General features: G+C 56.4%; 1 protein-coding gene across 1 annotated transcript in view; it reads right to left on the reverse strand.

Moving 5' to 3' along the window:
• LOC140472018 (uncharacterized) overlaps positions 1 to 18496 on the reverse strand; it is a 78566-nt gene that overhangs the window by 29284 nt on the left and 30786 nt on the right. The window contains exons 17-23 of the mRNA XM_072567458.1: positions 18279 to 18431; positions 17504 to 17665; positions 8813 to 8968; positions 6460 to 6627; positions 5032 to 5187; positions 2912 to 3067; positions 2481 to 2633 (exon numbers count right to left, since the gene is read on the reverse strand). Coding sequence (XP_072423559.1) covers positions 2481 to 2633; positions 2912 to 3067; positions 5032 to 5187; positions 6460 to 6627; positions 8813 to 8968; positions 17504 to 17665; positions 18279 to 18431 — 1104 coding nt within the window. The remainder of the gene's footprint in view (positions 1 to 2480; positions 2634 to 2911; positions 3068 to 5031; positions 5188 to 6459; positions 6628 to 8812; positions 8969 to 17503; positions 17666 to 18278; positions 18432 to 18496) is intronic.

An 18496-nucleotide genomic window follows, 5' to 3' on the forward strand; every position in this document is an offset into this window, starting at 1 on the left:
TCTCTCACTCTGGTCTCTGCAGTCTCGGGACTCTCTCACTCTGGTCTCTGCAGTCTCGGGACTCTCTCAGTCTGCTCCCTGCAGTCTCGGGACTCTCTCACTCTGCTCCCTGCAGTCTCGGGACTCTCTCACTCTGCTCCCCACAGTCTCGGGACTCTCTCACTCTGCTCCCCACAGTCTCGGGGCTCTCTCAGTCTGCTCCCTGCAGTCTCGGGACTCTCTCACTCTGCTCCCCACAGTCTCGGGACTCTCTCACTCTACTCCCTGCAGTCTCGGGACTCTCTCACTCTGATCCCTGCAGTCTCGGGACTCTCTCAGTCTGCTCCCCACAGTCTCGGGACTCTCTCACTCTGCTCCCCACAGTCTCGGGACTCTCTCACTCTGCTCCCCACAGTCTCGGGGCTCTCTCAGTCTGCTCCCTGCAGTCTCGGGACTATCTCACTCTGCTCCCCACAGTCTCGGGACTCTCTCACTCTGCTCCCTGCAGTCTCGGGACTCTCTCACTCTGCTCCCTGCAGTCTCGGGACTCTCTCACTCTGCTCCCTGCAGTCCCGGGACTCTCTCACTCTGCTCCCTGCAGTCTCGGGACTCTCTCACTCTGCTCCCTGCAGTCTCGGGACTCTCTCACTCTGCTCCCCACAGTCTCGGGACTCTCTCACTCTGCTCCCTGCAGTCTCGGGACTCTCTCTGTCTGCTCCCTGCAGTCTCGGGACTCTCTCAGTCTGATCCCTGCAGTCTCGGGACGCTCTCAGTCTGCTCCCTGCAGTCTCGGGACTCTCTCAGTCTGCTCCCTGCAGTCTCGGGACTCTCTCAGTCTGCTCTCTGCAGTCTCGGGACTCTCTCACTCTGATCCCTGCAGTCTCGGGACTCTCTCACTCTGCTCCCTGCAGTCTCGGGACTCTCTCACTCTGCTCCCCACAGTCTCGGGACTCTCTCACTCTGCTCCCCACAGTCTCGGGACTCTCTCACTCTGCTCCCCACTGTCTCGGGACTCTCTCACTCTGCTCCCTGCAGTCTCGGGACTCTCTCAGTCTGCTCCCTGCAGTCTCGGGACTCTCTCACTCTGCTCCCCACTGTCTCGGGACTCTCTCACTCTGCTCCCTGTAGTCTCGGGACTCTCTCACTCTGCTCCCTGCAGTCTCGGGACTCTCTCACTCTGCTCCCCACTGTCTCGGGACTCTCTCACTCTGGTCCCTGCAGTCTCGGGACTCTCTCAGTCTGCTCCCTGCAGTCTCGGGACTCTCTCACTCTGCTCCCCACTGTCTCGGGACTCTCTCACTCTGGTCCCTGCAGTCTCGGGACTCTCTCACTCTGCTCCCTGCAGTCTCGGGACTCTCTCACTCTGCTCCCTGTAGTCTCGGGACTCTCTCACTCTGCTCCCCGCAGTCTCGGGACTCTCTCACTCTGCTCCCTGCAGTCTCGGGACTCTCTCAGTCTGCTCCCTGCAGTCTCGGGACTCTCTCACTCTGATCCCTGCAGTCTCGGGACTCTCTCAGTCTGCTCCCCACAGTCTCGGGACTCTCTCAGTCTGCTCCCTGCAGTCTCGGGACTCTCTCAGTCTGCTCCCTGCAGTCTCGGGACTCTCTCACTCTGCTCCCCGCAGTCTCGGGACTCTCTCACTCTGCTCCCTGCAGTCTCGGGACTCTCTCAGTCTGCTCCCTGCAGTCTCGGGACTCTCTCAGTCTGCTCCCTGCAGTCTCGGGACTCTCTCACTCTGCTCCCTGCAGTCTCGGGACTCTCTCAGTCTGCTCCCCGCAGTCTCGGGACTCTCTCAGTCTGCTCCCCGCAGTCTCGGGACTCTCTCACTCTGCTCCCCACAGTCTCGGGACTCTCTCACTCTGCTCCCTGCAGTCTCGGGACTCTCTCACTCTGCTCCCCACAGTCTCGGGACTCTCTCACTCTGCTCCCCACAGTCTCGGGACTCTCTCACTCTGCTCCCCGCAGTCTCGGGACTCTCTCAGTCTGCTCCCTGCAGTCTCGGGACTCTCTCAGTCTGCTCCCTGCAGTCTCGGGACTCTCTCAGTCTACTCCCTGCAGTCTCGGGACTCTCTCTGTCTGCTCCCTGCAGACTCGGGACTCTCTCAGTCTGCTCCCCACAGTCTCGGGACTCTCTCAGTCTGCTCCCTGCAGTCTCGGGACTCTCTCTGTCTGCTCCCTGCAGTCTCGGGACTCTCTCAGTCTGCTCCCTGCAGTCTCGGGACTCTCTCACTCTGCTCCCCACAGTCTCGGGACTCTCTCAGTCTGCTCCCTGCAGTCTCGGGACTCTCTCAGTCTGCTCCCTGCAGTCTCGGGACTCTCTCAGTCTGCTCCCCGCAGTCTCGGGACTCTCTCACTCTGCTCCCCACAGTCTCGGGACTCTCTCACTCTGCTCCCTGCAGTCTCGGGACTCTCTCAGTCTGTACCCTGCCGTCTCCGTTGTGCTGAACTATCTTGCCCCAGACCATTCCCCTGCTGACACTCTGTCAGACCCTAATCCTTACCTTGCCTGAATGAGGAGACACATTTCTTGCCACATCCAATCTCGCAGCACTGTTCATAGGAAGGACAATCATCATCATCCTCACAAGATCGAGCCCTGTTTTTCTTGCAGAGAAAAGACACACGGGAATGTTCTGGGCATTTCTTTCGCAAAACTGAAGGAGAGAATGAGGTTTCACTTGGTCAATTTGTTTACATACAGTGTAATGTTTCCATTGTCCTCTATCAAACACTCCCACGACACGGACAGTGGTATTAGATACAGAGTCATGGTTCCTCTACAGCGTCGACTCATCAAACACTACCAGGATAGAAACACCATGCTCATAGGTACAGTGTAAAGCTCACTCTACACTGCTCACATTGGTCCTCTTCAGCACATTCGGGATTATCACACAAACCTGTGGGAGGCACCGCGGTGATGGATACTCACATTTACTGATGAATGTTGGGACACATTTCCCACCGCAGCCCTTGGCCAGGCAGCACCTCTGCCACACGTCGCATTGCGTGTCGTTCTTGCAGTCTTTTCCCAGGGTCGTGTTGCACAACATCGTCAGCCTCCTTGCAATGGGACAGGTTCCGTTCTCTGTGAAGACAAACACAGGGAGATGGGGGACAGAATCAGACAACAAATCACTTGTGACTGTGGAATTAACAGATAAACACCCCACTCTCCCATCTCACTGACAGAATGGAGCCCAGTGCCTTGTGAAGGAAGCTGGGAATTGGAGAGAGGGTGGGACAACTCAGCCTTCACAACACTACTCCATGATCTGCCGCAGTATTCCAGACAGCTCACACACAATTCCTCTCTCGTGGCCTACAGTGGGAACAGAGAACGGGCTGAGGAGAGACAGACGACTTAACTGTGATGGAACAGAGGCATCAGACAGACCACAACATCCAAACAGGGAGTACTCATATTCCCGGAGAGGAGGATACTGTGTGGTTTGCACAACAATCCCTCCCTAACCCAGGGACAGGGATCGGGAACAGGATCCCTGTCTGTGTCACACCACAATCCCTCCCTAACACAGGGACAGGGATCGGGAACAGGATCCCTGTCTGTGTCACACCACAATCCCTCCCTAACCCAGGGACAGGGATCGGGAACAGGATCCCTGTCTGTGTCACACCACAATCCCTCCCTAACCCAGGGACAGGGATCGGGAACAGGATCCCTGTCTGTGTCACACCACAATCCCTCCCTAACCCAGGGACAGGGATCGGGAACAGGATCCCTGTCTGTGTCACACCACAATCCCTCCCTAACCCAGGGACAGGGATCGGGAACAGGATCCCTGTCTGTGTCACACCACAATCCCTCCCTAACCCAGGGACAGGGATCGGGAACAGGATCCCTGTCTGTGTCAAACCACAATCCCTCCCTAACCCAGGGACAGGGATCGGGAACAGGATCCCTGTCTGTGTAACACCACAATCCCTCCCTAACCCAGGGACAGGGATCGGGAACAGGATCCCTGTCTGTGTCAAACCACAATCCCTCCCTAACCCAGGGACAGGGATCGGGAGCAGGATCCCTGTCTGTGTAACACCACAATCCCTCCCTAAACCAGGGACAGGGATCGGGAACAGGATCCCTGTCTGTGTCACACCACAATCCCTCCCTAACCCAGGGACAGGGATCGGGAACACGATCCCTGTCTGTGTCACACCACAATCCCTCCCTAACCCAGGGACAGGGATCGGGAACAGGATCCCAGTCTGTGTCACACCACAATCCCTCCCTAACCCAGGGACAGGGATCGGGAAGAGGATCCCTGTCTGTGTCACACCACAATCCCTCCCTAATCCAGGGATAGGCATCGTGAACAGGATCCCTGACTCGTTCACACCACTATCCCGCCCTAATCTAGGGACAGAGATCGGGAACAGGATCCCTGTCTGTTTCACACCACAATCCCTCCCTAATCCAGGGGAAGGGATTGGGAACAGGATCCCTGTCTGTGTCACACCACAATCCCTCCCTAACACAGGGACAGGGATTGGGAACAGGATCCCTGTCTGTGTCACACCACAATCCCTCCCTAACACAGGGACAGGGATTGGGAACAGGATCCCTGTCTGTGTCACACCACAATCCTGCCCTAACACAGGGACAGAGATCGGGAACAGGATCCCTGTCTGTGTCACACCACAATCCCTCCCTAACCCAGGGACAGGGATCGGGAACAGGATCCCTGTCTGTTTCACACCACAATCCCTCCCTAACCCAGGGACAGGGATTGGGAACAGGATCCCAGTCTGTGTCACACCACGATCCCTCCCTAACACAGGGACAGGGATCGGGAACAGGATCCCTGTCTGTGTCACACCACGATCCATCCCTTACCAGGTACAGGGATTAGAAGCGGGGTCCTGTTCTGCCGAGCCCCTATCCCTCGCTAACCTGGGAGGAGGGATCAGAGCCGGGATTCCAGGATGGCCTTGGGGAATCTGTACTCCCTGGATACTGTCTATGTCCGGCACATTGGATGTGTTTCCCTCTCTCACACACTCTCTCTCTCTGTCTCTCTCTCTCTTTCTCACCTCCTGTGAAACACTTTGGGATGCATTTCTTCCCACAGCCAGCATCACAACACGAGTGGTATCCATCACAGTCCCCGTTGTCATTACAGGAACGCCCGGTGCTGATCTGACAGAACATGGAGAGGGTGTCCTCCTCTGGGCACTGGTCAGCAGGCTCTGTCAATGGGAAGGTAGGACAGACACAGTTACAGAGTCCCACACAGGGCCCTTCACATACTCCTTCACACCTTCCCCATCTGTTCCCCACCCTCCCCCCATTCCCAAACCAGGGAATGCTCATTCTACTGCCCACCCTCTGCAATAACCCTCTCACTTACTGTTGCTTCCCTCTTTCCCTCCAACTGCTCTCCTCCTCTGACAGCATCACTTTCCCCTTTCCATGGTGATAAACTCCTGAAAACGTTTTATCTCTTGGGTTTTCACATCCCTTTATCCCCTACCAGTTCCTCAATCTGTCAAGGTGCCTCCTCAACATCGCTCCTGTACCTGCCTCCACCACCCCCCGTGACAGCACTTTCCACATACTAACCACCCTGTGTGTTAAACAAACCTGCCTCCCACGGTCTCCCCTTTTACCCCAAATCTGTGCTCCTATAGTCATTGACATTTCTGTCCTGGGAAAGTAAAACTGACCAGGCGATACATTCGGTTTGTAAGTGAGGAACCTTCTATCAGGTCGACTCTCATCCTTTCCATGTTCACGTGAAAACAAACCAGGCTTATTCGATCTCCCAAAACGCATCACCTCACATTTGCTCAGATTACACTCCATCTCTTCACCCAATCCTCTGGTCTATCTCCATCCTGCTCTGTCCTCGGGCAATCCTCCTTCGTATCCACAGCTCCCCCTAACCTGCGTGACGATCACGAACATATTCATCGGGGGGGCCACCTTCATTCTCCTCCTATATATCTGATAAATGGCAAGGGGGTCACAGCACAAATCCCTGTGGGACACCACCGATCACGGTTCTCCAGTCCCTTTCACTGCTACTCTCTGTGCTTCTGTCACTAAGCCAGTTGTGGATCCATCTTACCAGCGCACTGTGTGTGGATCCCGTGTATATTCACCTTCTGTTCTGGCCTACCATGAGAGACCTTGTCAAAGGCCTTGTTACAATCCCTATCGACAACACCCACTGACCTGCCCTCACCAATCACCTTTCTCACTTTCTCAAAAATACAGGCTCAGTCAAGCTTGGGAGACACAGCCGTCCCTGTACAAAGCTACCTTTCCTGTTGCTAACAAGGCTATGTTTATCCCGGAATGCTGGAGTGGGACTTACAGCCCGGTGTCCACACCACAGCGGGTCTAGCCTGACAAAGCCCTGCCCTCCCATGCAAAGGAGACCCTGTCACTGAATGTGGGGGGATTATTGGTCCTCTGACCTGCTGGGGTAGCGTAGGTTCGGGGTGAGAGGGGCTTACTTCTCGCAAACCACTGTGACACACATCGAGGTCCACACTCCGTCTTACAGCACGATGCCCAGTGACCACAGGAATCGTCTCCATCGCAGGGAGCGGTGAAGTTCATCCGACAGACATAATGCAGTCTGGTCGTGTCCGGACATGTGGATCCTTGGCCTTTAGGAGACACTGAGAGAGAGAGAAAAACAGCTTTCACCACAACTGCTGATCCAACAGAGACCCTTCCCTGGGAAACATCTCTCACAGACAGCAGAGAAACTGGAGCTAGAGGGGGTGGCAGAGATAGGGAGAGGTTCAGGGGGGTTACAGACATAGGGAGGGGCTGTAGGGGGGTTACAGAGATAGGGAGGGGGTGTAGGGGGGTTAGAGAGATAGGGAGGGGGTGTAGGGGGGGTTACAGAGACAGGGAGGGGGTGTAGGGGGTTACAGAGATAGGGAGGGGCTGTAGGGGGGTTACAGAGATAGGGAGGGGGTGTAGGGGGTTACAGAGATAGGGAGGGGGGTGTAGGGGGTTACAGAGATAGGGAGGGGGTGTAGGGGGGTTACAGAGATAGGGAGGGGGTGTAGGGGGGTTACAGAGATAGGGAGGGGGTGTAGGGGGGTTACAGAGATAGGGAGGGGGTGTAGGGGGTTACAGAGACAGGGAGGGGGTGTAGAGGGGGTTACAGAGATAGGGAGGGGGTGTAGGGGGGTTACAGAGACAGGGAGGGGGTGTAGGGGGTTACAGAGATAGGGAGGGGGTGTAGGGGGGTTACAGAGACAGGGAGGGGGTGTAGGGGGTTACAGAGATAGGGAGGGGGTGTAGGGGGGTTACAGAGACAGGGAGGGGGTGTAGGGGGTTACAGAGATAGGGAGGGGGTGTAGGGGATTACAGAGATAGGGAGGGGGTGTAGGGGATTACAGAGATAGGGAGGGGCTGTAGGGGGGTTACAGAGATAGGGAGGGGGTGTAGGGGGGTTACAAAGATAGGGAGGGGGGTGTAGGGGGGTTACAGAGACAGGGAGGGGGTGTAGGGGGGTTACAGAGATAGGGAGGGGGGTGAAGGGGGGTTACAGAGATAGGGAGGGGGTGTAGGGGGTTACAGAGATAGGGAGGGGGTGGAGGGGGTTACAGAGATAGGGAGGGGGTGTAGGGGGGTTACAGACACAGGGAGTGGGTGTAGGGGGGTTACAGAGATAGGGAGGGGGTGTAGGGGGTTACAGAGATAGGGAGGGGGTGTAGGGGGGTTACAGAGATAGGGAGGGGGGTGTAGGGGAGTTACAGAGATAGGGAGAGGATGTAGGGGGGTTACAGAGATAGGGAGGGGGGTGTAGGGGGGGTTACAGAGATAGGGAGGGGCTGTAGGGGGGTTACAGAGATAGGGAGGGGCTGTAGGGGGGTTAAAGAGATAGGGATTTGGTTACACAGATAGGGAGGGGGTGTAGGGGGTTAGAGATATAGGGAGCGGGTGTAGGGGGGTTACAGAGATAGGGAGGGGGTGTAGGGGGGTTACAGAGATAAGGAGGGGGTGTAGGGGGGTTACAGAGACAGGGAGGGGGTGTAGGGGCTTACAGAGATAGGGAGGGGTGTAGGGGGATTACAGAGATAGGGATGGGGTGTAGGGGGGTTACAGAGATAGGGAGGGGGTGTAGGGGGGTTACAGAGATAGGGGGAGGTGCAGGGGGGTGTTACAGAGATAGGGAGGGGGTGTGGGGCTGGAGGGGCTTACAGAGATAGGGTGGGGGTTTAGGGGGTTACAGAGACAGGGAGGGGGTGTCGGGGGTTACAGAGACAGGGAGGGGGTGTGGGGCTGGAGGAGGTTACAGAGATAGGGAGGGGGTGTAGGGGGGGTTACAGAGACAGGGAGGGGGTGTAGGGGGTTACAGAGACAGGGAGGGGGTGTGGGGCTGGAGGGGGTTACAGAGATCGGGAGGGCTGTTGGGGCTGGATGAGGTGACAGAGATCGGTTTGGGGTTTAGGGGGCTGGCCAAGATTATGGAGATCGAGAGGGGTGTGCAGGAGTTCCCAGAATAAGCGAATGGTGCTGATCACGAGGTGGTGACACAGTTGTCCAGGTCTGGATTTGAAGACAATAATGGGGTGTGTACAGCAGGAGGCCGTATTGCACAGCGTGCCATTGGGTGTTCCCAATCCTACATGGTGGTGTGTGAACCAGACTCAGGATTTGACACTCAGGGTTGGATGGGGGAACAGAGATCAGAGAGACTACAGTGGTTCACGATGAGCTGAACACCATGGAAGATGGGAATGGTGAGGTTCGTCAGGAGAGGAATGTGAGAATTGAGTCTGAGACAGACAGCTCTCTCCCACCCAGATACAGTGACATGGCTCTGAGGGGATCTTTCCTCCTTACCTCCAGGCTTGAAGCTCATGACACATCTCCTCCCACATCCAGTCTCACAACACTTTTGCCAGATATCACAGTCGTCATCAGTGGAACATTGAGATCCCAGTTTCATCTGACAAATGGGCTGGAGACGAGATTCTGCTGGACATTCAAAGGCCTCCTCTGTGGGGAAAGCATAACTCTGAGCTCAAACTAAACTGCTGCTGGACAGGGTTAACAGTTCACAACATCAAGGACGAGGAACACAAGTAGACCATTCAGATCACCTGGACTGCCCCAATCGCTCAATAAGATCATTGCTGATCCACTACAAGGACTGTACTTTCTTCTCATCTCCCCGCACACCCACATTCTTTTTACATCTCACGCTCATACAAACCACTTTGCTCTCCACCACACACAGTGAAGACTCTCCACTCGATCACAAATACAGGCACGCTCTCAACTCTCCCTCAAATACAGGGACGCTCTATCCCCACTCACACAGGGACCACTCTCCTCTCTCACACACAGGGACCACTCTCCTCTCACACACACAGGGACCACTCTCCTCTCACACACACAGGGACCACTCTCCTCTCACACACACAGGGACCACTCTCCTCTCACACACACAGGGACCACTCTCCTCTCACACACACACAGGGACCACTCTCCTCTCACACACACAGGGACCACTCTCCTCTCACACACACACAGGGACCACTCTCCTCTCACACACACACAGGGACCACTCTCCTCTCACACACACACAGGGACCACTCTCCTCTCACACACACAGGGACCACTCTCCTCTCACACACACAGGGACCACTTTCATCTCTCACACACAGGGACCACTCTCCTCACACACACACAGGGACCACTCTCCTCTCTCACACACAGGGACCACTCTCCTCTCACACACACACAGGGACCACTCTCCTCTCACACACACAGGGACCACTCTCCTCTCACACACACAGGGACCACTCTCCTCTCACACACACACAGGGACCACTCTCCTCTCTCACACACAGGGACCACTCTCCTCTCTCGCACACAGGGACCACTCTCCTCTCTCACACACAGGGACCACTCTCCTCTCTCACACACAGGGACCACTCTCCTCTCTCGCACACAGGGACCACTCTCCTCTCTCACACACAGGGACCACTCTCCTCTCACACACACAGGGACCACTCTCACACACACAGGGACCACTCTCCTCTCACACGCACACAGGGACCACTCTCCTCTCTCACACACAGGGACCACTCTCCTCTCTCGCACACAGGGACCACTCTCCTCTCACACACACAGGGACCACTCTCCTCTCACACACACAGGGACCACTCTCACACACACAGGGACCACTCTCCTCTCACACACACACAGGGACCACTCTCCTCTCACACACACAGGGACCACTCTCCTCTCACACACACAGGGACCACTCTCCGCACACACACAGGGACCACTCTCCTCTCTCACACACAGGGACCACTCTCCTCTCACACACACAGGGACCACTCTCCTCTCACACACACACAGGGACCACTCTCCTCTCTCACACACAGGGACCACTCTCCTCTCACACACACACAGGGACCACTCTCCTCTCACACACACACAGGGACCACTCTCCTCTCTCACACACAGGGACCACTCTCCTCTCACACACACAGGGACCACTCTCACACACACAGGGACCACTCTCCTCTCACACACACACAGGGACCACTCTCCTCTCACACACACACAGGGACCACTCTCCTCTCACACACACACAGGGAACACTCTCCTCTCACACACACACAGGGACCACTCTCCTCTCACACACACACAGGGACCACTCTCCTCACACACACACACAGGGACCACTCTCCTCTCACACACACAGGGACCACTCTCCTCTCACACACACAGGGACCACTCTCCTCTCTCACACACACAGGGACCACTCTCCTCTCACACACACACAGGGACCACTGTCCTCGCACACACACACAGGGACCACTCTCCTCACACACACACAGGGACCACTCTCCTCTCACACAGACAGGGACCACTCTCCTCTCACACACACAGGGACCACTCTCCTCTCACACACACACAGGGACCACTCTCCTCTCACACACACAGGGACCACTCTCCTCTCACACACACAGGGACCACTCTCCTCTCACACACACACAGGGACCACTCTCCTCTCACACACACACAGGGACCACTCTCCTCTCACACACACACAGGGACCACTCTCCTCTCACACACACAGGAACCACTCTCCTCTCACACACACACAGGGACCACTCTCCTCTCACACACACACAGGGACCACTCTCCTCTCACACACACAGGGACCACTCTCCTCTCACACACACACAGGGACCACTCTCCTCACACACACACACACAGGGACCACTCTCCTCTCACACACACACAGGGACCACTCTCCTCTCACACACACAGGGACCACTCTCCTCTCACACACACAGGAACCACTCTCCTCTCACACACACACAGGGACCACTCTCCTCTCACACACACACAGGGACCACTCTCCTCTCACACACACAGGGACCACTCTCCTCACACACACACAGGGACCACTATCCACACACACACACACACAGGGACCACTCTCCTCTCACACACACACACAGGGACCACTCTCCTCTCACACACACAGGGACCACTCTCCTCTCACACACACACAGGGACCACTCTCCTCTCTCACACACACAGGGACCACTCTCCTCTCACACACACACAGGGACCACTCTCCTCTCACACACACAGGGACCACTCTCCTCTCACACTCACAGGGACCACTCTCCTCTCACACACACAGGGACCACTCTCCTCTCACACACACAGGGACCACTCTCCTGTCACACACACAGGGACCACTCTCCTCTCTCACACACACAGGGACCACTCTCCTCTCACACACACACAGGGACCACTCTCCTCTCACACACACAGGGACCACTCTCCTCTCACACACACACAGGGACCACTCTCCTCTCTCACACACAGGGACCACTCTCCTCTCACACACACAGGGACCACTCTCCTCACACACACACACAGGGACCACTCTCCTCTCACACACACAGGGACCACTCTCCTCTCACACACACAGGGACCACTCTCCTCTCACACACACACAGGGACCACTCTCCTCTCTCACACACACAGGGACCACTCTCCTCTCACACACACACAGGGACCATTCTCCTCTCTCACACACACAGGGACCACTCTCCTCACACACACACAGGGACCACTCTCCTCTCATACACACAGGGACCACTCTCCTCTCACACACACAGGGACCACTCTCCTCTCACACACACACAGGGACCACTGTCCTCACACACACACACAGGGACCACTCTCCTCACACACACACAGGGACCACTCTGCTCTCACACAGACAGGGACCACTCTCCTCTCACACACACAGGGACCACTCTCCTCTCACACACACACAGGGACCACTCTCCTCTCACACACACAGGGACCACTCTCCTCACACACACACAGGGACCACTATCCTCACACACACACACACAGGGACCACTCTCCTCTCACACACACAACAAGGGACCACTCTCCTCTCACACACAACAGGGACCACTCTCCTCTCACACACAGGGACCACTCTCCTCTCACACACACAGGGACCACTCTCCTCTCACACACACACAGGGACCACTCTCCTCTCACACACACAGGGACCACTCTCCTCTCACACACACAGGGACTACTCTCCTCTCACACACACAGGGACCACTCTCCTCTCTCACACACAGGGACCACTCTCCTCTCACACACACAGGGACCACTCTCCTCTCACACACACAGGGACCACTCTCCTCTCTCACACACACAGGGACCACTCTCCTCTCACACACACACAGGGACCACTCTCCTCTCACACACACAGGGACCACTCTCCTCTCACACACACACAGGGACCACTCTCCTCTCACACACACAGGGACCACTCTCCTCTCTCACACACACAGGGACCACTCTCCTCTCACACACACAGGGACTACTCTCCTCTCACACACACAGGGACCACTCTCCTCACACACACACACAGGGACCACTCTCCTCTCTCACACACACACAGGGACCACTCTCCTCTCTCACACACAGGGACCACTCTCCTCTCACACACACAGGGACCACTCTCCTCTCACACACACAGGGACCACTCTCCTCACACACACACACAGGGACCACTCTCCTCTCACACACACAGGGACCACTCTCCTCTCACACACACAGGGACCACTCTCCTCACACACACACAGGGACCACTCTCCTCTCTCACACACACAGGGACCACTCTCCTCACACACAGGGACCACTCTCCTCTCTCACACACACAGGGGACCACTGTCCTCTCACACACACACAGGGACCACTCTCCTCACACACACACAGGGACTACTCTCCTCTCACACACACAGGGACCACTCTCCTCTCACACACACACAGGGACCACTCTCCTCTCACACACACACAGGGACCACTCTCCTCTCACACACACAGGGACCACTCTCCTCTCACACACACACAGGGACCACTATCCTCACACACACACACACAGGGACCACTCTCCTCTCACACACACACAGGGACCACTCTCCTCTCACACACACAGGGACCACTCTCCTCTCACACACAGGGACCACTCCCTCACACAACAGGGACCACTCTCCTCTCACACACACAGGGACCACTCTCCTCTCTCACACACACAGGGACCACTCTCCTCACACACACACACACAGGGACCACTCTCCTCTCACACACACAGGGACCACTCTCCACTCACACACACACAGGGACCACTCTCCTCTCACACACACAGGGACCACTCTCCTCTCACACACACACAGGGACCACTCTCCTCTCACACACACAGGGACCACACTCCTCTCACACACACAGGGACCACTCTCCTCTCTCACACACAGGGACCACTCTCCTCTCACACACACAGGGACCACTCTCCTCTCACCACACAGGGACCACTCTCCTCTCACACACACAGGGACCACTCTCCTCTCACACACACAGGGACCACTCTCCTCTCACACACACACAGGGACCACTCTCCTCTCACACACACAGGGACCACTCTCCTCTCACACACACACAGGGACCACTCTCCTCTCACACACACAGGGACCACTCTCCTCTCACACACACACAGGGACCACTCTCCTCTCACACACACAGGGACCACTCTCCTCTCACACACACAGGGACCACTCTCCTCTCACACACACAGGGACCACTCTCCTCTCACACACACACAGGGACCACTCTCCTCTCACACACACACAGGGACCACTCTCCTCTCACACACACAGGGACCACTCTCCTCACACACACACAGGGACCACTCTCCTCTCACACACACACAGGGACCACTCTCCTCTCACACACACAGGGACCACTCTCCTCACACACACACAGGGACCACTCTCCTCTCACACACACAGGGACCACTCTCCTCTCACACACACAGGGACCACTCTCCTCTCACACACACACAGGGACCACTCTCCTCTCACACACACAGGGACCACTCTCCTCACACACACACAGGGACCACTATCCTCACACACACACACACAGGGACCACTCTCCTCTCACACACACACACAGGGACCACTCTCCTCTCACACACACAGGGACCACTCTCCTCTCACACACAGGGACCACTCTCCTCTCACACACACAGGGACCACTCTCCGCTCACACACACAGGGACACACACAGGGACCACTCTCCTCACACACACACAGGGACCACTCTCCTCTCACACACACACAGGGACCACTCTCCTCTCACACACACAGGGACCACTCTCCTCACACACACACAGGGACCACTCTCCTCTCACACACAGGGACCACTCTCCTCTCACACACACACAGGGACCACTCTCCTCTCACACACACAGGGACCACTCTCCTCACACACACACAGGGACCACTATCCTCACACACACACACACAGGGACCACTCTCCTCTCACACACACACACAGGGACCACTCTCCTCTCACACACACAGGGACCACTCTCCTCTCACACACAGGGACCACTCTCCTCTCACACACACAGGGACCACTCTCCTCTCTCACACACAGGGACCACTCTCCTCTCTCACACACACAGGGACCACTCTCCACTCACACACACACAGGGACCACTCTCCTCTCACACACACAGGGACCACTCTCCTCTCACACACACACAGGGACCACTCTCCTCTCACACACACAGGGACCACTCTCCTCTCACACACACAGGGACCACTCTCCTCTCACACACACAGGGACCACTCTCCTCTCACACACACAGGGACCACTCTCCTCTCTCACACACAGGGACCACTCTCCTCTCACACACACAGGGACCACTCTCCTCTCACACACACAGGGACCACTCTCCTCTCTCACACACACAGGGACCACTCTCCTCTCACACACACACAGGGACCACTCTCCTCTCACACACACACAGGGACCACTCTCCTCTCACACACACAGGGACCACTCTCCTCTCACACACACAGGGACCACTCTCCTCTCACACACACAGGGACCACTCTCCTCTCTCACACACACAGGGACCACTCTCCTCTCACACACACAGGGACTACTCTCCTCTCACACACACAGGGACCACTCTCCTCTCTCACACACACAGGGACCACTCTCCTCTCACACACACACAGGGACCATTCTCCTCTCTCACACACACAGGGACCACTCTCCTCTCACACACACAGGGACCACTCTCCTCTCACACACACAGGGACCACTCTCCTCTCACACACACACAGGGACCACTGTCCTCACACACACACACAGGGACCACTCTCCTCTCACACACACAGGGACCACTCTCCTCTCACACACACACAGGGACCACTCTCCTCTCACACACACAGGGACCACTCTCCTCACACACACACAGGGACCACTATCCTCACACACACACACACAGGGACCACTCTCCTCTCACACACACACACAGGGACCACTCTCCTCTCACACACACAGGGACCACTCTCCTCTCACACACAGGGACCACTCTCCTCTCACACACACAGGGACCACTCTCCTCTCTCACACACAGGGACCACTCTCCTCTCTCACACACACAGGGACCACTCTCCTCTCACACACACACAGGGACCACTCTCCTCTCACACACACAGGGACCACTCTCCTCTCACACACACACAGGGACCACTCTCCTCTCTCACACACACAGGGACCACTGTCCTCACACACACACACAGGGACCACTCTCCTCACACACACACAGGGACCACCCTCCTCTCACACACACAGGGACCACTCTCCTCTCACACACACAGGGACCACTCTCCTCTCACACACACACAGGGACCACTCTCCTCTCACACACACAGGGACCACTCTCCTCACACACACACAGGGACCACTATCCTCACACACACACACACAGGGACCACTCTCCTCTCACACACACACACAGGGACCACTCTCCTCTCACACACACAGGGACCACTCTCCTCTCACACACAGGGACCACTCTCCTCTCACACACACAGGGACCACTCTCCTCTCTCACACACAGGGACCACTCTCCTCTCTCACACACACAGGGACCACTCTCCACTCACACACACACAGGGACCACTCTCCTCTCACACACACAGGGACCACTCTCCTCTCACACACACACAGGGACCACTCTCCTCTCACACACACAGGGACCACACTCCTCTCACACACACAGGGACCACTCTCCTCTCACACACACAGGGACCACTCTCCTCTCTCACACACAGGGACCACTCTCCTCTCACACACACAGGGACCACTCTCCTCTCACACACACAGGGACCACTCTCCTCTCTCACACACAGGGACCACTCTCCTCTCACACACACAGGGACCACTCTCCTCTCACACACACAGGGACCACTCTCCTCTCTCACACACACAGGGACCACTCTCCTCTCACACACACACAGGGACCACTCTCCTCTCACACACACACAGGGACCACTCTCCTCTCACACACACAGGGACCACTCTCCTCTCACACACACACAGGGACCACTCTCCTCTCACACACACAGGGACCACTCTCCTCTCTCACACACACAGGGACCACTCTCCTCTCACACACACAGGGACTACTCTCCTCTCACACACACAGGGACAACTCTCCTCTCACACACACAGGGACCACTCTCCTCTCACACACACACAGGGACCACTCTCCTCTCTCACACACACACAGGGACCACTCTCCTCTCACACACACACACAGGGACCACTCTCCTCTCACACACACAGGGACCACTCTCCTCACACACACACAGGGACCACTCTCCTCTCACACACACAGGGACCACTCTCCTCTCACACACACAGGGACCACTCTCCTCTCTCACACACACACAGGGACCACTCTCCTCTCACACACATAGGGACCACTCTCCTCACACACACACAGGGACCACTCTCCTCTCACACACACAGGGACCACTCTCCTCTCTCACATACACACAAGGACCACCCTCCTCTCCCTCACACACAGGGAGCTAACCCCTCTCCTTCACAGAACTACACCTCTCTTGTACACTCTCCTTTCTGTGAGATGAGTTCTCCCTCTCTCACCTCGCCTCTTGACCCCATAGATGCAGCGTTTGCCGCAGTCACCGACGTTACAGCACTGCTTCCACCTTGCGCAGTCCTCGTCTCCCTCACACTCCTCGGCATCGTCCCGGTCACAGATATCTCGCGTCTTTAATGGTTTGGGACACTCTGCTTCTCGCTTTCCTGTTTTCGGGTCAAATCAGAATTCAGTGAAAGGCCGGATGGAAATTCAGCACTGCCCTGGTTATATGGAGTATGGGATGATCCAGGGAAAAACAAGGGGAAGCCTGGAGACAAAGGGGTAGATTGGGGATGGCAGTGTGACAATGAGGAGGGAGGATTTCACATTGGTTTCCGTTCTGCCTTGGCCAAACATGACAGCTCAGTGAGTCAGGTGAAATGGGAGTTGGGGGGAGCGGGGAGTGGGAGAAACGGGAATGGGCGAATATACAGAGGGTGGGATATGAGTGTCAGTTTTATGAGCAGCACCTTCCAATGGGTACAAACTGATGATGACAGGATTGGGCAGACTGGGGCTGGCTTTCCAATGGGATATAGTAGACTGGGGGAGACTCACTCCCATTGGGAATGATCCTGAAATGGCTCTGGATAAGCTGGGACATGGGAAGGAGTTTCCTACTGAGAGGGGACACCCTCAAACTGAATACTCCAACTGCAGGGGGCAGGGAGATTGGGTTGCTGGGACAGACAGGGGTCTCTACCTCAGTCAGATTGTCTCCACCAGGCGTGTGCAGTGTTCCCTAAAGGGGGGAATGGGAGGGTCAGTCATCCTCACCGTGTTTGTGATACCGATGGACACATCTCTTCCCACATCCGGCCTCACAGCACGAGAGCCACAGATCACAGTCATCGTCATTTGTACACTCCTGGCCGTAGTTAACATTGCACATCGGGGTAAGGCGCCTGGCATCCGGGCAGCTCCCATTCTCTGGAGAGCAGGAGGAAAGGGAAATGACGGGGTTAAAGCTCAGTCAGAGTCTCAGGTTAAACACC

Source organism: Chiloscyllium punctatum, unplaced genomic scaffold (genome assembly GCF_047496795.1).
Source record: "Chiloscyllium punctatum isolate Juve2018m unplaced genomic scaffold, sChiPun1.3 scaffold_218, whole genome shotgun sequence".
In the NCBI taxonomy this organism is placed as follows: Eukaryota; Metazoa; Chordata; class Chondrichthyes; order Orectolobiformes; family Hemiscylliidae; genus Chiloscyllium; species Chiloscyllium punctatum.